This window comes from Pocillopora damicornis, chromosome 6, assembly GCF_964200805.1.
Source record: "Pocillopora damicornis chromosome 6, jaPocDami1.2, whole genome shotgun sequence".
Lineage (NCBI taxonomy): Eukaryota > Metazoa > Cnidaria > Anthozoa > Scleractinia > Pocilloporidae > Pocillopora > Pocillopora damicornis.
In genome coordinates this window covers 13,953,356-13,970,856 of record NC_142675.1, presented here as the reverse complement: position 1 = coordinate 13,970,856, position 17,501 = coordinate 13,953,356, and the positions used below count along the sequence as shown (strand labels likewise).

At 39.4% G+C, this 17,501-nt stretch overlaps 5 protein-coding genes across 5 annotated transcripts; 2 read left to right on the top strand and 3 right to left on the bottom strand.

Moving 5' to 3' along the window:
* The first annotated feature begins 2,318 nt into the window (after positions 1-2,318).
* On the top strand, positions 2,319-4,496 carry LOC113664243 (uncharacterized). The gene is made up of 3 exons (XM_089210831.1): positions 2,319-2,340; positions 2,943-3,653; positions 3,939-4,496. The coding sequence occupies exons 1-3, from the start codon at positions 2,319-2,321 to the stop codon at positions 4,349-4,351; spliced, it is 1,146 nt and encodes a 381-aa protein (XP_089066957.1). The 3' UTR covers positions 4,352-4,496.
* Positions 4,497-4,551: 55 nt separating this feature from the next.
* LOC149044089 (uncharacterized) lies at positions 4,552-6,781 on the bottom strand. The gene is made up of 3 exons (XM_089208636.1): positions 6,693-6,781; positions 6,485-6,523; positions 4,552-5,520 (listed from the first exon to the last, which is right to left on the bottom strand). Exons 2-3 carry the CDS (start codon positions 6,508-6,510, stop codon positions 4,875-4,877), a joined length of 672 nt encoding a protein of 223 aa, XP_089064762.1. The 5' UTR covers positions 6,511-6,523; positions 6,693-6,781; the 3' UTR covers positions 4,552-4,874.
* Positions 6,782-7,170: 389 nt separating this feature from the next.
* LOC149044088 (uncharacterized) lies at positions 7,171-8,365 on the top strand. Its single transcript, XM_089208631.1, has one exon. It carries the CDS (start codon positions 7,171-7,173, stop codon positions 8,245-8,247), a length of 1,077 nt encoding a protein of 358 aa, XP_089064757.1. The 3' UTR covers positions 8,248-8,365.
* Positions 8,366-8,914: 549 nt separating this feature from the next.
* Positions 8,915-10,427, bottom strand: LOC149044087 (uncharacterized). The gene is made up of 2 exons (XM_089208634.1): positions 10,271-10,427; positions 8,915-9,694 (listed from the first exon to the last, which is right to left on the bottom strand). The coding sequence occupies exons 1-2, from the start codon at positions 10,384-10,386 to the stop codon at positions 8,926-8,928; spliced, it is 885 nt and encodes a 294-aa protein (XP_089064760.1). The 5' UTR covers positions 10,387-10,427; the 3' UTR covers positions 8,915-8,925.
* A 610-nt stretch (positions 10,428-11,037) lies between these two features.
* Positions 11,038-17,188, bottom strand: LOC149044086 (52 kDa repressor of the inhibitor of the protein kinase-like). Its single transcript, XM_089208637.1, has 4 exons — positions 16,990-17,188; positions 15,780-15,788; positions 13,538-13,721; positions 11,038-11,510 (listed from the first exon to the last, which is right to left on the bottom strand). Exons 1-4 carry the CDS (start codon positions 17,035-17,037, stop codon positions 11,038-11,040), a joined length of 714 nt encoding a protein of 237 aa, XP_089064763.1. The 5' UTR covers positions 17,038-17,188.
* Positions 17,189-17,501: the final 313 nt, after the last annotated feature.

The window sequence follows — 17,501 nt, the reverse complement described above, 5'->3', positions numbered from 1 at the left end:
AGTTCGAGCCAAGAGCCTACGAGAAACATTTCTAGGCTCCTTGTGGTCCGTCGGATGAAAACCAAATTACGTAACTCTGAACAATCCCGAATCGTATAAATTTTACAAGAATTTTATTCGATCTGAAACAATAAAATAAATAACATTCCTAAACAACAGAACCTAACCAAAAATAAAGGACCTAAGCACATCATATAATCTAAAAAACACGAACAGATTTAACCGCTAATTACATGCGGTCTTACAGAAATAACACTAACAGAAATCAACGCGAATAATTGAATGTAACAAAGCCTAAGAAAACCAAAAACGACTTAAAACAACTGACTTACTTCGTGACGGGATTCCAGAGTTAAACTGACCTGTGTAACCATTGAAAACGGGAAAGCTATTCTGATTCATACCTCCGACACGACACGTGTAAAAAACTAACTAAAAACCATCAACTTACTCATATTTCAATGCCAATCAATGTGATCAATAAGTGAAAAGAAAAAGTGAAATATTAAACTAAATAAACTTTTAAACGTAACGCAAATGTCACGCGAGCAATGTTCTTCTCGAAACACCTTGTAATGTTTAAAGACTATCTAAAGATATGTTGTCATCACTTGGACGAATTTGATCTCTTCGGATATCTTTGCTAAAATATGAAGTGTTCGAAAATTTTAGGGAATGATATCTTCATTTCAGAAATTGCTAGCTGGACGGCACATTCTAGAAACTTCCCAAAAGAATCATTTGCTCTTCCGAAATTGCTAGATGACCTTTTTGAGAGCCAAAAATTGCAAATATATCCTTTCCGAAAACGTGAGGGACTACTTTTGCCTTGTTGCGAGTCTTTTAGGTGATGTTTTAGGGGCTGAAAATCTATTCAGATACACGATTTGGAAATGCGAGGGCCTGTGTGTTCGATTATTGAAAAAGTCTGATTTTTACCGAAAATAATCGCTGGGTGCCCCTGCTTTTATCTAACAACAAAAAGCTGTCTGATTTGATTCTTACAAAACTTGAGAATTTCCCTTTAAATTTTGCGCTTCTCATAAGCACTTCTGCACAACTGTTTAACCCTAGTTCAACGGTTGTTAATGTTCCTCCAAAGATTTAATGCCGCCAGCACAAGCGACCGCGAGAAAAAATCTCTGCTACAGAGCGGTTTCATTCACAACGAGCATCTCTCACTGCGATCAAATGGACCAGTACGTGAAGACATGACAGATCTGGTTTCAATTACATTCGCGGGAAAAATGACAGATCTGGTGAACGTAAATACTAAAAAAATAAAATGACCTTAAACCAAGTACAACAACCTACAACCAGCTTCAGAATACTATTTTTATGATGTTGAGGCATTTTAGTGAAAATATTTTGCTAACCCATTAGGGACTTTGATAAATGCACATGCCACCGGAAGTGTTGTCTTTTGCTCCGCGGGCTCCCATCAAAAGTAAAACCAATACCGCTGAAAAATAAGTTATTGTCTGCGACATGGGCCGGTTGAACTGAACTGGAATTTTACCGAGCAATACCCATACAAATCTATATCTATACACATCTACAACCTCTTTTTATTCTAAGGATCGCTTTCGAACAGTTTCTATGCTTTCTCATTGCGAGCCGCAAACAAACTGAAAAAACAAACCGTATCAACGGTCTGCACACGTTTCGCAAAGTATGAACGTTTAAAGACCATTTAATTAGTGATTATAGTAATGATTGTAGCTCTAGCTCTAGCTCTAGCCACTCACCATTTTTTGTGTCAGACAAGACGTCAGATGAGTCAGACACGACAACCGAGTCTTCCCGCGTGGCCGCCATCATCGACTATATGCATAGACGTGTGTGGATCTGTAATGCATCATGCTGTCACCTGGAGTCATGACGAGTGAGCGACTTTTCCACTTCATTCATGACAGATGACCTTGTTTGTCACTCGATAAGCTATTGTACCATATTTTCTCTTTTGATGTAACCAAAGAACAAATGGAGAGATAACTGTACTTGACAAATAACACTTCGTTGAGGCCTTGCTTCAGGAATAAGTTCTATTAATGATTTACTTTTTAGTGGACCGTAGTTACTACAAACGGCGCGTCACGGCACGAATGTAGACGAAAATTACCCTAGCTGGCCTCAAGATGGATGTTTACGGAGAACAAAGCTGATGAAACTTTTCATGTGACTTATACATATCTTTATTCGATGGCCGGCCGAAGAGACATCGATCGGACTTACAAATGTCTCTCTGAATGGAGATTCTTTCTCGTGAAAAGCTGCATTTGCTCATTTATTTTGTCCTGTTTTTGACAACCTTACGAATGTGTTACCGGAGTATCAAAGGTATTCTGGGTAGTTGTGAGTCTTTATGTTTGCTATTCATTATGCTTTTCAATTTTTTTTTGGTTTCTTTTGTTGTGGGATCGTTGTGGGTCGTTTTGAGATCGTCCTCGATCATTTGAAGACCGTTGTGGGATTTTGTGACTACCACAAGCATATACCTCCAAATCGTGTGCATATCATCCAGATTCCGAGTGCTGCACCTTCTTTCATGGGAATTTGAGCAATCTGAAATCCCCTGAACAGGGGCGGATCCAGGAATTTCTGAAAGGGGGGTTGTACACTACTGAAGTAACCTTGAACACCAATGGTGTGGAAGGCGAGTGACGGCCCCTGCCTCTGGCGCGATCTCTTGAGTGGGTCGGGAGCCATACCCCTCCCCCCAAAACATAATAGAGTGGTTTAGCAAGAGGACGGGAACGTCATTTGAGAACGGCGCGCACAGCAAAAATGCCGAGAAGAAACTGGGTCGAGAACGCCGTCGCGTTGTGTTGAAAAGTAGAGAACTTAAGCATCGGAAGTTTTCGGGGCGACGGCGACTGGAGTGGCAGAGGGAAGCTGGGACCGATGTAGCCGTCGCCTCCCGCCAAATTCAACTGTTTAAGCGGCAAGTTCGTTCAGACGGCGACGGAGTGGCTTTCCAAAGAAAAAAATTACTTCTTTTAAAGAAACGAGAGAATCAACACTGCTGTGTTATGCTGAAAATTTACTTTCCGATGATGAATTTCTCGTTTTATGGGAAAACAATCAGTCAAGCAACCCAGATTTTCCTTGGGACAGTTATGGTCCGTTCGACCTCGAAAACATAGATGAAGCCGAATGCAAAGCAGAATTTCGCGTAGAGAAAAGAGATCTTCCTACACTAAGAGAAGTACTCGGGATTCCACCCACTTTCAAATGCCCACAGAGGACTATATGCGATGGAATGGAAGGACGGTGTATGCTACTAAAACGGTTAGCTTATCCTTGTCGTTACAGCGATATGATCGCGCGTTTTGGAAGACCTGTTCCTGAACTGTGCATGATCACGAACCGAGTCATGGATTTTATCTATGATGCACATGGCCACCGAATTACTCAGTGGAATGACACTATACTGAATCCCAGATTGCTTGAACAATATGCCACTGTCATCACAGAAAAAGGAGCAGCTCTAGACAACTGTTTTGGCTTTGTTGATGGTACCGTACGACCGATCTCCAAACCAGGAGATATGCAGAGAATCGTTTACAATTGGCACAAGAGAGTACATGCTCTCAAGTTTCAGTCGGTTGCCATGCCTAATGGGCTCATTGCCAATATGTTTGGCCCTGTGGGTAAGTGCCATTGAACAATATTACTTTAATACTGTTTGCAAAAATAGGGGTAGCATTGATTTGAATAACCCGATGCAGTGGACATGGCTAAAATTTAATGAAAAGTCATTTGCCTATATATGGCAGTATATAAAAAGTACTGCTTGATCTTAGAAGTTTGGAGCAAATGTAAGAACAAAAGATCACTACTATCACTTCTGTTGCTGTATATTAAAATTAGGAAGCTATGGGTTGAACTATATAGTAAGTACCTTAAGTTTATTACTTTTTTTTTCTTTACTTTAGAGGGTAGGAGGCATGATGCAGGGATGTTGCATGATTCTGGGCTACTTCACAACCTGGAAGCCTATGCCTACTCAGCAACAGGGCTACCGATGTGTTTGTATGGCGATCCTGCTTACCCCCTAAGAGTCCATCTTCAGGGGCCATTCCGGAACCCCCACCTTACTCCCTTGATGGAAGCATACAACAGTTCAATGAGTTCAGTAAGGGTGTCTGTAGAGTGGTTATTTGGAGATATCATAGAATATTTCAAGTTCATGGATTTTAAAAAGAATCTCAAGATAGGTGTGAGCAGTATTGGAAAGATGTACATTGTTTGTGCACTTCTGCAAAATGCTTTGAGTTGCTTGTATGGCAACAATACTGCAACATTTTTTGACCTTGAGCCTCCCACCCTGCAAGACTATTTTGCATAGCTGATGTGTTGAAGAAAAGAGAACTTTATCTTCTTATGAAATTTTATAATTTGAAACAGTTATGGAATGCAATAACTTGGACATTACCTTTTGAAATCTGAGGAGCAGCCCCTCCCAATCAGCTGATTTAAAAAAAAAATGCACATAAACCTATCATGGTCAAGGGTTGTTGGGTGTAGCAGAGTTTGTGAGGCACAAAATTTCAGACACTTGTTATAAACATATATTCAACATGTACAGTCCAACAATTTTAACCAATAAATTAATAACAAAATGTTTAAGCCTTATTTGTCTTTTTTCGTACCAGCTTCTGCATGAATGAGAAGCCACCAAAGTTTCCAAGAGGCATTTATCATAATAAGCAAATTCAAATGATTATAACATGAAAATATAAACATTTCTTTCATAAATGCCATTGTCCTATGAAAGTTAATGAACATAAATTCAAATCTCTCTCTGCAAAGTGCCATTCAAAAAGACACCATTGGCTAACAACAACAAATTAAGTTACAGTAATTAACAGTTAATTCCTCTCTTTAGGCAACATTTTTTCCATGAGGGTGAGCAATGCTTGATTCATCTGCTGTTGTTGCTGTAATATCAACAGTGTTTGGCTTTGTTGATCTTTCCTTAACTGTAGCTCTTCCTCTCTCAGAGAATGTTCTAACTTTGCTTTTTCTCTGAGAAATTCTACTGCATCACTGCCACTTCTCCTTTTTTTCTTTTTGGCTCCTTCCTCTCCATCCTCTCCACCTCTTTTTCTGGTGTTTCCAAACCGTTCCATAGCCTTAATCCGTATTTCTTCTGCTGCCTTTTTATCAGCTTCAGCTTTCTTCTTTCCTTCTTTATCACTGTCAATAGCAGCATCTTCTTTTCCAATAAGATCTTCAATGATCTCATCAAGTTCTCCAACCTCAGCATCTATTCCAGTTGCTTGGATTTCTTCTGACATCCTTCTTTTATACTTTGTGCGTAACAGTGTCCAACGATCGCGACATGACCGTTTTGCAACTTTAAACTTTGGGTAATCCATTGCATTTAAATTACCAGCAATAGAATCCCATAATTGACCCCTTTCTGGAGTGCCCTTCTTGTACTGAAAAAGATCACTGATTGTCATTTCACCCAGAAGAGCCTTGTCATGCTGCTTTGTCCATTCCATCACTGTTCTAGGTAACATTAAGACAAAAAAAGATTGTTTTGTTTATTTGTGATTGATAGCTGCACATGCAACAGAGAACAGAAACAGGCTAATTTAAAATTCTGGTGCAATTGTCTGGTTGTCTGGTTGTCCATGAGACATACAAATTTTACCTTACAACAATTATTGTAAAAGTTCTAACACTAGACATGAAAAGCTATTTTTCAGTTGAACGAGGACAAGAATAAACCCATAGCAACCATTTATGGCTAGATCATTTGCATATTTTTGTGTTGTAAGAATTAAAATTCAGCATTCCTGCATGCGTAATTAGCAATGAATTTTAGAAACTACAGCATCTCAGAATTTCGTTAGATTGAAAAATCTTTCAAACTTTTGAATGGAGAAAGTTCCAACAGATGCAGTAATATCGAATTCTTAATTCTTAATTTGACACAAATTAGCTGTTTATTACGCATGCATGAATACTAAATTTCGAAATCTGACTAACGAAAGCCAGAACGTTTATATAAATAATCGATCCATTCATGGAGTCTTGGGCTGGTTCGACCGTAAAAAAAAAACATTTGTCATAAAAAGACAATTCAATATCCAGCTGTGTACTTTGGAAAGCTCCCTCAAATCATAAATGTCCGTTTAAAGAAAAGTTCAGTTTATTGGAGGCACTGATTTCTCAAGAAAATATAACTCGCTTTCCAAAGGTTTTTAAAAATGAACTTTTCACTGAATTGTATTAAAATAACATTCTCGTGAAATTAGCGAGACCAAGCAGTTGTAACATGTTTACATGTTTATACTTAGAGCTAAACCTTTCAGTATTAGTAGAGAAGTGAACTATCGCAATTCGCTGTAAACTACTGTTTTCCCGCTGAAAATAAATAGAAATGGTCAAAGAAATGAGTTCAAAGTACACCCTGGCTGAATATTTTTGTACAAATCTACAGACAGATTCAATTGTTATTCTCACTTACGATTTTGTGCTTGTTGAGTTGGCCATTATATGCGTTTAGCTAGAAAGAAGAGTAACTCACAAGTTAGGACGAATTTAAGGCAAAAAAGAACAGTTAAATCGAGCTAAAAAGTCACCTGTATATTAACAATGAAATCAAAAGTAAGGTTTCGAAAAATAGCATTTGTTAGAGGTCACAAAAATGACCAAAATAGAAAGCTAACACTCACGTTTTCACCACAATGGCAAACACCCGCTCTTCACGTCGCCGACGTCCCTGCGACGGCTGGGAAGTTGGCTAAATCATGCGCAGTAATGCACAGGTCATGATTTAACTTCCGGTCTAAGTCGCCGTCGCCCCGAAAACGTCCATTGCTTAAGTTCCCTAGTGATTTAGCAAGGGAAACGTGCAGCAGATTCTTGTTCTAGAATATCAATTAACTATCGGTAAAATTCTCGTCGTAAATTGCTAGTTAATCAGCTACAATTTAGGGCAACGAAATTAATGCTACTGTATACCACTTGTCAAACGCAGGCGGGGACGACTACGGCACGAGTTACTCGCTAGGACTTTGTTTGGATAGCAAATGAGGTGAATTTCGAAATTCTACTTTGACTTAAACAAAATTTGGGAGGGTAGTTTTGTATTAATTTCTGTAGAATTTAGCCCATTAAATGTGTTTTTGTGAAATTCCCATAACATAGATCATGGCGAGTGGTGGTTTAAGCTCTGTCCACGATGCTTTGTTAACAGCCAGCTTCTATGATATTATCGACGATGACGAATTTGTTCTTCTATATGACGCCTATTCGTCAAAACCTATTTTCCCATACTGGAAATTCCCCAGATTCAGTGTAGACGAGTGGAGCGGTGTGGAGTGCAAGACTGAGCTTAGATTTGCGAAGAAACATCTGCCTGAATTATGTGAATGTTTAGGAATTCCTGAAAAAATTACATGCGTGCAAAGAACAGTATGTGGTGGGATGGAGGGCCTGTGCATTTTATTGAAGAGGTTGGCATACCCTTGTAGATACACAGACATGGTACCCCGCTTTGGCAGGAATCCGACTGAGCTTTGCTTAATATTCAACACTATGATCGATTTTATCTACGATAATCATAACCATCGACTTCGCAGCTGGGATCAGTTCTTTTTACAGCCTAACCAGCTGTACAGCTATGCAGAGGCTGTGCACCGTCTTGGTGCTCCATTAGGCAATTGTTTTGGATTTATTGATGGTACTGTGCGTGGAATAGCGAGGCCACAAGAAAACCAAAGGGTTATGTACAATGGCCACAAGAGAATACATTCCATAAAATTTCAGAGTGTTGTCATCCCAAACGGATTAATTGCAAACCTTCATGGCCCCTTTGAAGGTAAAAGACACGACAGCACAATGCTCCAACAAACAGACATTCTCAATGAGCTTCGGAGGGTGGCATTTCATAATGGGCATCCTCTTTGTCTTTATGGTGATCCTGCATACCCGTTGGGTGTTCACCTTCAGGCCCCTTTTAAAAACATTCAACTCACTCCACAAATGGTTTTGTACAATGCGGCCATGAGTGAAGTAAGAGTTGCAGTTGAGTGGCTTTTTGGTAATATTACAAACTATTTTAAGTTTATTGATTTTAAAAGCCAATTACAAATTAACTTGAGTTCAGTGGGGAAATTTTACATTGTTTGTGCCCTTTTGGAAAATGCGTTGACCTGTCTGTATGGTAACATTGTGTCAGAAAAGTTTGAAGTTCAACCACCTTCTTTACAGGACTACTTCCAATAATCTGAATTCGTCTTATTTTGTATTTTGGCCAATAGAAGAGTTACACTTTTGATGTTGGAGGGTTAAAAATTTAAAGAAAGATTGTATTAGTAATCACTTGTACATTATTAACCTTTTTTTGGGATGGCTTTCTTTGAGTGCAATGTATTGTAGATCCAAATTTGTAAAATAAGCTGATGAGTGAGAAAAATATTTTCTTCAGTAGAAATAAACATCAGCACAACCTACATGTGTTGACATTTCTGTTTACACTTAATACTTTTGTGACATTTGTGCAAATTTTTGTGCCATCATGGATTTAATCAATTAGTACACTTGCTAACTTAGGTCATGGAATTCCTTGAAAAGTAATGGAAATTTTCATAGCTCAAAAGTGTATTACCCCTGGCCCCTGGTTAATGCGTACCAATTACTTTATCTGGTAAACACAACATTTGTTTTGATTGTAAACAGTGCTTTTTAATGATCAAGGTTGTAATTTTCTGTTTTATTCGTACAATGGGCTGCTGCCCAAAAATTTTGTTTAATAAATAAAGATAATCGAGATAAGTGGCCTTTACAATACAAAATATGCTCTATTTGATTAAAAGTTTTGTTTTATATAACAAAAAATAAAAAACATGCAAAACTCAGGTAATGACATTGCATTCAATGTTGATGTATATCAAAGCCAAACCCTTAAACTCTCTTAAACTGTTGCTGAAATGCATGTGTTTGATGTGTCAAAACTTGCATCATTTGATGCTGCATCATGGCAAATTGTTGTTGTTGTTCGCTGTGCTGTTGCTGCATTTGTTGCAGCAGTTGTTGTTGAAATAATTTCATTTGCTCATTTTGAGCTTGCATTTGAGCCATAAACTGTTCAGTTTGAGCTCTTTGGGCTTCTCGTTCTTCCCTTCTTTCTTGGAGTTCTTGCTCCTTCATCTCTCGCATATTCTCTCCCTTTTCTCTCAACCACTCAATTGCCTCTCCTGATCTTCTTCTTTTTTTCTCCTTTTTCCCTTCATCCTTTTCTGTTTCTTCTCGTCTCTTTTTGGTTTGACTGAACCTCTCCATTGCTCTCTCCCTCATCTCTATTGCCTTCTTTTTCTCTCCCTCTACCAGTTTCTTGGCCTCGTCCTTCTGCTCTTTTGTCTTCTCAGATTCCATCTCTAATTCCACTAACTCCTCCACCAGCTTTTCAGCTTCACTCATTTCTTTATCTCCTCCACCACTCTCTCTCTCCTCTTGTCTAACTTTTACTCGCCATTTCTTTGCCAGAATATTGAAGCGGTCTCTCACCGACCGTGAAATGACAGGCATACCTTCTGCCCTAAGAGAAGAGGCAACAACCTGCCATAATGCTCCTCTCTCCCTTGACCCTGCCCTACTATTGATAAAAACACCCTCAGCTGCCACAGCTCTCAAGAGTTTGACATCTTTTTCTTCAGTCCACACCATTATAGATCTAATAACAATCATAAACAAAAACTTCTGAGAAAAGTGGCTATATAAACAAATATTACATCTTAACCTAACATATATCACTTGAAAATAGGAGGTACAATCATTCATTTAACCTATTTTTTAAATGAGAAAAACAGCTTATTTCAGTCTTCAGAACTACAACTGCACAGCCAGTGTAACAGATATGATTAGAGAACTAGGATGGGTCACAAGAAAAAAGAGTGATGAAGAACAGACTAACACAAATATGTAAAATCAGGTATAATCTTCCTGACAATAAATCAGAAAAATATTTAAGATTTTGTGATGAGACCTGTACATGTGGAAGCTGTATAACAAAATATAACATTCCAACAAAAGATTAGCTAAAACAACAAAATATTCTGCCAAAGTACTCCTATTATCAAATACTGTAAAACTGTATTACTGTATTACTGTTTACATCTGGTAAAACACGTGGCTAATTTGCATAATTTTATATTCTCATTTTGTTTTATATATTTTAATTTCTTCGCGTTCAAAATTGCACTAAAAAAAGGTTTAAACTTATTTACAAGATATTAAATTTCATCCTCACTTTTTCTTTAGGCCTGGGCTTTCTGAGCTGCTTTCGTCCATTGTAAAAATAGCATCAACAACCACTGAAAAAAATGTTGCATCGATTTTATTGTATCGACTGCTCGACTTGCTCATGCTGTTTATACTAAAACACGATATATTGCGAAAGTTATAGTTCTAAGATTTCTCAGAGTACCTTTATAAGATGAAAAACTGTGAAAGAGAAGAACCCATACATCGGGAAAAAAAAACCATCTAAGTGGCGTGATACTAATAATTAATTGAAACTTCCGATCACCTCCGTACGAAGAACCTGACTCATGTATCAGAGCACTTTTGACAAAACTTCCAGAAAAAAACTACAGTGAGAAATTACCTATCCTGGAAATTATTTTTCGATTATTCTATGAGATTCCCTTACCTTTTATACCGGTTTAATGAAGGCAAATCCAAGCCGTCTTGATCAGGACGGGAAAACCTACCAAATGCCGTCCTAAACTTGTTGCGAGACCGGCAACGCCATCACCGGAAGTCGTATTAGACTCGTGTCCAGACTATCCGCGCGCTTTCCCGTTCTGAAATGACGTTCCCGTCCTCTTGCTAATCCACTCTATTGTTTACGATTTTTCCCTCTAAAATGCCATTAGCAGAATTCCTGAGACTTAAAAAGCGTTGTAAAGGCATGATATAAAATCTGGAATTTACTTTATTTCTCATTCAAAAATAATAATGCATGATTGAAAGGGACGGCAGTATCAACAATAGTTATTTGAACCTCAACGTACCTCAATCAAACAACGTAGCCTGAAATAGTCTTCTAGGGTGAGCTTTTACAAAAGCCTCGCAGATCTCGTCTACTTCGAATCTCTCCGGGTAATGCGTGGCGATCACGGCGAGATCTGAGAAGCGCTCTTCAGACATCGTTGATCTGGTGCAGGTCTTGATCCGTTTCATGACTGAAAAGGACCGCTCAGCTTCCGCACTACTGATTGGTAGGGTGCATGCAATTAGAAGAAGACGATGGATGTTTGGAAAAGTATCCTCGTCACACGCACCAAGTGCTAATAGAAGATTGTTTGGAAGTTCCTTCTCTGCTGACTGCCACATAGTTTGCCATCGTCGCAGCTCATTTCCAAGGGATTTGGGAAATGGAAGGTCATTCTCCCAGAACAACATGCCTTTTGCTGCTTCAGATAGCTCCTGGGAGTTATTAACTATAATTGAGGTTACTAGATAAAGCAAGTGACGGGCGTGGCGATTGTAACAACCGCTAGTCTTCTCAGTATAAACGATGCTTTAATAGAACAAAACTTCTCCGACTCGAGCTGACAACGTGGTAATGCAAAGTGTTGCTAATGCGCATGTGCGAACTGAACTATGTTGCAAATCTCGGAATACTGGGCTGGATATTACATTTCTCCTTTTCTTTCGAGATAGTCTCTTCCTTAAGTGAAAAACAACGCAACTTAAAACATGTGTCCTAACTTAGACTAGGCATGCTATTTTAAAGCACAGTCCTTTCTGTTCCATGTTAGGTACAGTTAAAGTACAGTCTTTAGGTGACAAAGTCTTTCAAATACTCTGGACGTTTTCGATCACGCCTTGGTCTGCTGCAGCTGCTGGCAACTCTTCCTGGATTCTCAGGTCATTGGTCTCGGCGAAAGAGCCATCTTCGCAGATCTGTAGCATACCTAGCTCTTTGAGGGTGTCTTTGCTGATGAGCGGTGGGGAATTGATTCTACCCCTGACCACAACAAATCTTGCGACTGCTCCGCAGGTCTGGTTCCTTACGGTCGCTGTGAATTCTCCTTTCACGGGAAGCTCACTTTGTAAGGTACTCAGCTTCACTCTGCTTGGATGTAGTGTTGGCTTTACGCTTGATCGATTTGCCAAAGCCTTGAATTGGTGTTCGTCCATAACATTCACCTCTGCACCACTGTCCGGCTCAACTCTAACATCAACATCTTCTATCTTCACTGACACAGTTCTGCTCTCGTTATCTGTTTTGATTTTCTTCACCTGCTTAAGATGACGTACAGCTTGGCAGAAAAATTCGTCATCAGAACTTGTTGAGTTATCAGCATCTTCTTCTGTGGTTCGCTTGACACGGTGCTTGTCCCTCGAGGTTTCTGGTGGTTTTCGACTGTGTTTGTGCCCATGGCTTTTCTTGCTGTTGGGAGGTCCTCTGAACTTGCATACTGAGCTGAAGTGGTTAAACTTCTGGTTTTTCATACATTTCTTCCCATATGCTGGACAGTTTTTGCCTTCCTCGTGTGTGCCTGTTTGTCCATAGTATCCACATGGTTGCTTTTTCTTGTCTTTTCCATCGTTCTTGGGCGGATGCCACTTTCCAGACTGTCTTCCGACCTTCTTCACATCTTGGGGAATTTTCATGTTGCTTATTTGAATTGTTGTGTCTTCGATTTGTGCAGCTTCGGTGAGGAACTGTGTTAAATCCCATTTCTTGTTAATAGCCTTCTGGATTAGCGAACGATTCTGTGTTGTCTGGATAAGGTGTTCTAGGATTCGTCCATCGCAGTTTGCTTCAAATTCGCAGTCGTTGGCTTTCTCCCTTAAACGTGCAGCGTACGCGTTCGTTGTTTCGCCATGTGCTGGTCTCATTTTGAGGAATACATATCTTGCGTGGTGTTTATTCTTCTTGGGTTTGAAGTAGTCGTTCAGCTTTTTCCTCAGCTTCTCATAGTCGTTACCGCCATCCGTTGGGTTCGGTAAGCTTTTCTCCAGACAAGCGATTTCCTTCCCGCCATAAATGATGAGTGCATCTTTCTTGTCGAGGGGTTCCGTAATCTTGAAATATCTGAATTCGCGCTCGATTTCTTCGAGCCAGTCGTCCCACGCTTTACCTGTGCCGATTGGGTCATCTCCCGGGTTGAATGGTTGAGATTTGAGATTTCTCGTCGCTGTGATAACTTGTACTGGTGCTGTTGGCGCGGTGCCGCCGGTTGCTTCTTCGGTGTCGGGCATGTTTGTCGATCGATTGATTCAAGCGTTGACGTGTTTGTCTTGTTAGCCTCTCTCGCTGGGCTTCAAAACTCTCTGGCTTGGTTCCTCTAACTTTCTTCTTTCTTCTTTGTGCTTTATCTAGTGTGGTATCCTCGTCGCCAGTGTAACAACCGCTAGTCTTCTCAGTATAAACAATGCTTTAATAGAACAAAACTTCTCCGACTCGAGCTGACAACGTGGTAATGCAAAGTGTTGCTAATGCGCATGTGCGAACTGAACTATGTTGCAAATCTCGGAATACTGGGCTGGATATTACAGCGATCCTCGCCAGAAAATCGGTCTTGCATTTGAATAATCAGGGAATCAAGAAGGGGAATAGCCACAGATTTTTTGTAATGGTCAATTGGAGTAGAACTGGGAATGTTTGAGCGATTCCTCTGTATGCTAGTCTTTCTGGGTACAGCTTCAACGATTCCTAGTTTCCCAGAAAGGTCTAACATTTCTTTGTACCAGACTTGAAAGTCAACGTCAATGTTTTTTCTAGCAGACTTGATGTTTCCAATTACTTCGTCAACCATCGTGTAAGCTTCAAAAATATCTTGATCTTGTTTCTGCAGCTTTGATGCAAGAGCTTTAACTTCATCGAGAATATTCTTGGTTGTAATGAAAACCACTACAGTCTGGAATGTCAACAAAGAGGCTTTCAGTCCCTGGGCTTTTGTGATAGTATCTTTGTCCCAATTCCAGCTTCCAGTAGACGATTTCAAATGTGGGTACTCGTGGGGGGAAATAACTGCATCTAGAAAGGTGACAAGGAGCTCATACATTTCCAGGAAAACATCTAGGCACGTGTGGCTTTCCACCCAGCGTGTCTTGCAAAGACCTGGAAGCTTGCTGTGAGAATTCTCAGGCAGGTATTCTTTCAGTGTCAACTCGAACAGCTGCTGCCGCTTTGGGCTGTTATTTAAAAATAGATATGCCTCGTTAATCAGGCCTATCAAATTTCGCACTTCTGGCAGTTTGCATGTTGCTGCGATGGAGAGGTTCAGGCAGTGAGCATAGCAATGCGTGTAAAGAGCTAACGGACTGGTCTCTTTTATCTTCGCCTGCACTCCTTCCTTTCCACTTGACATAACGGAGGCTCCATCATATGCCTGACCACGGATGTTGCTAGGATCCAAAGAAATAGATGGGTCAGAGAGAGATTCCAAAATCTTTCTTGAAATCATGGCGGCATTTGTTCGTTCCAAGTGCATGAAACTAATTAGGCATTCTTTGACCTAAGGATCGTTTGGCGTTGACTGGTCCACAAACCTCAAGCATAAAGATAAGATTTCCTGGTTTGAGTGTGGATCTGTACACTCATCTGCTATAATCGTGAAAGGAAGGTCCTTGGTCCTTAGGTCTTTTGTCAGCCTTTCCTTAATTTTTGACGCATACACGTGAATGACATCATTCTGGATAGTTTTGCTAGTATATCTTGCTTGTCTGTTTGATGACAAGAGGTGCTTCTGAAGAGAGTCGTTTCCTTTCGCCAGTAATTGTAGCAGGGCAACAAAGTTTCCTCTGTTAATTTCATAACTAGAAAAATCAACACGATCATCACGATGACCTCTAAAGGCCAGACTCTGCTTTGCCAGAAACTCTACAGCCAAAACAATCTGTCGTAGAATTTCTTTGTTCTCAGTGGCTTGATTGGCTACGGACGTCGCCAGCTGGGAATCTACTCTACACCTGTCAGGATTCTCAAAAGTGTATTTGAAGAGGTCTGCCTGTTCAGTTGCATATTTATACATCACAGATTGCTCATGACAGTTGAGGATGCCATCCTTGCCAAGTGCCTTAGTGTACGATTTCTGGTATGGTGCTGTGACCAATACACCTGGTGTTGTTCCCTTGGTAACTTTGTGAGGGAATAAGATACAGTGACTACAAATACCACCTTCAAGTAAGTTACTGTAGCAAAGCCAGGGAAACTGTTTTAGCCATTTGGATTGAAAAGAAACTTTCCACGTCTTCTTTCCTTTGGTAACTTGATGAGAATGAAGTATATCGGACTCAGAAGGCTTCCAGTGAAACGTAAGGTATTGCATTCTTTTTTCATCTGTAATTTCCTGCGATAATCGCTTCAAAACACCCCACGAGCCTTCAGCAGCTTTCACAACAGTACCCAAATCGATCTTTGTGCCAGTGGTTGAAACAGAAGTGGCAGCCACAGGGCCTTTTGTAACTACATCAAAAATTTATAAAAACAACTATTTGTATACATTCATAACCCCTAATATGTTAGTCCCTTACCTACTTCAAATAACCTCAATAAAAATTGAACACACATACTTTTTATTTGACAAAATTTCAATTGACAATATTTGAAGTTGTCACACAAATTAAAAAAAAATACCATAGCCTGCTGATACAAAATGTCTTGGTTAGACCTTCAGTAAATGTTATAATAAACTATTTTCTATAACACAACACTGTTATGCCACCGTGTTATATAACATATTTTTACTCTTAGCGGCAAACAAAACTAACGTCATATTCTTCCCCTAGAGCATAGATATGTTCTTTATCTTCAGAACTGCAAGATATTAAAAAAAACTGAAGGTGATTCAATTTTTGCAAAATCAGTCTTATGTCTTCCCTCGCAAGGCTTACACCAACCAGGCACAGAACATTCAATAAGCATAAAGAGGCAGTAATTGTTGCCTCTTGATTGGCAGTGAATCCTACTCGGTTGAGCGATAATATTCTAAGATTTATTAATTGCTTTAAAATAGCAGTACAACAACAGGTATCTATTTTTTGACAGTCATTAAGGATCAAGGTTTCAAGAGGAGAGGACTCAATCAATAGGAAATTAAGGGATGATATCGGTTGTCCACTTAAATCCAAATATCTCAAATGTTTAGAAAATTCTATACTATTTCCTAGTAATGCTTCCAGCCTCATTTCGGATGTTGTCATTTCGATATATCTTATGGATAAATATCTGAACCCACTGGAGTGTGACATGATGTTCATAAATTGTTCTTCACTTAAATATGTTATGTGCCACTCATCAAGAAGGAGGCAACTCCACAGAATGTTGTTATTGTTTACAATGTGCCTCCACCTTCGTGAGACCAGGCACAATGTTTTAAGCATTTCTTTAAGGGAGAAGTTTTTAAACACCTCGACCAATACCTCATCAGGCAAAGCTGTGTACAAAACGAAATTAATACTAGTCAGTTTTACTTGGAATTCTCCAGACTTCTTGCATCATTTGAATAAATACTTTTTTTCTCGGACTGTTTGAAGTTTAACATTCAGATAAAAAAAAAAAAAATTAGAATTTTCTACCTTCGATCCCGGACACTCCAGCTTGATCATCTGGGTTGCTGAGTTTTGGCAGCTTGTTCGGAGGAGCAGAACAGCTTCTTTCTGTATTTATCATGACAGTTCATTTAGAGAAGTATTAATTAAGTCTTAATATCATGATAAATTTTAATGTATCTGCCTCGGTTTAATGACAATTTTATTTCTGCTTACCTTCGTTAATACCTTCATTATTACTCGCAGATTCTTCAGACCTTGATTCGTCAGTCGCTGAATCTGCAAAATGTTTATATTTGAAAGGAATGATTATCTCGCCAGCCAGTTGGCAAGATGGCGGCGTGATGGAAAACGCATGCACTTTGTTTATAAATTACACGGTATGTCGAGGATGCTGGCTGTTGAAAACAGTTTTTGGTGTTATAGAATTAAATTAAACTACTTCTTTTGAAAAAGAACCACGAACTTACCTGATTTCTTTGCATAAAAGTCTGTTATTTTCTTCATTTTCCGTCAAACGTTGTACTCACTTCAACAATACTCAAGCATTCGGTCGGTCTCAATCCCCCTCGTTTACTTTTCAATGAATGTCACCTGTTCATGTCGCCTGTTTTAATATACCTGAACCTGATACGACCTTTGCGAAATGTACATTATCTTTTCATAACTTGACAAGCAGTCGAATGGTAAAAGTGAAATAACTTCGTAAAAACAATTTTATTCTATTATTTTTAGGAAGAATCAAGCAAAATAACAATAACAAAAAAAAGCTGCTCAAAGGGGGGATTGCAACCCCCTCAACCCCTCCCCTGGATCCGCCTCTGCTGAAGATACACTGTTATACTTGTAGGTCATCTGTTACATGTTGAAGTCGGCTGATCTACACGAAACTATCCTTACACTGGTCATTTGTCATAAACATGTACGTTATCACGATGGCGTGACGCCGTATTTCTCCAAAGAAGACGAGA

Excerpts from the sequence above, each read along its gene's own strand:
- LOC149044086 (XM_089208637.1), bottom strand. The coding sequence starts at position 17,037 with ATGAAGAAAATAACAGACTTTTATGCAAAGAAATCAGGTAAGTTCGTG. Across the intron at positions 11,511-13,537 it reads AGACCGATTTTCTGGCGAGG|ATCGCCACGCCCGTCACTTG; the intron begins ATCGCTGTAATA and ends GCGGTTGTTACA.
- LOC149044087 (XM_089208634.1), bottom strand. The coding sequence starts at position 10,386 with ATGAGCAAGTCGAGCAGTCGATACAATAAAATCGATGCAACATTTTTT. Across the intron at positions 9,695-10,270 it reads AGCCCAGGCCTAAAGAAAAA|ATCTATAATGGTGTGGACTG; the intron begins GTGAGGATGAAA and ends GATTGTTATTAG.
- LOC149044088 (XM_089208631.1), top strand. The coding sequence starts at position 7,171 with ATGGCGAGTGGTGGTTTAAGCTCTGTCCACGATGCTTTGTTAACAGCC.
- LOC113664243 (XM_089210831.1), top strand. The coding sequence starts at position 2,319 with ATGTGTTACCGGAGTATCAAAG. Across the intron at positions 2,341-2,942 it reads GTGTTACCGGAGTATCAAAG|CGGCAAGTTCGTTCAGACGG; the intron begins GTATTCTGGGTA and ends CAACTGTTTAAG. Across the intron at positions 3,654-3,938 it reads CAATATGTTTGGCCCTGTGG|AGGGTAGGAGGCATGATGCA; the intron begins GTAAGTGCCATT and ends TCTTTACTTTAG.
- LOC149044089 (XM_089208636.1), bottom strand. The coding sequence starts at position 6,510 with ATGGCCAACTCAACAAGCACAAAATC. Across the intron at positions 5,521-6,484 it reads AACTCAACAAGCACAAAATC|AACAGTGATGGAATGGACAA; the intron begins GTAAGTGAGAAT and ends AATGTTACCTAG.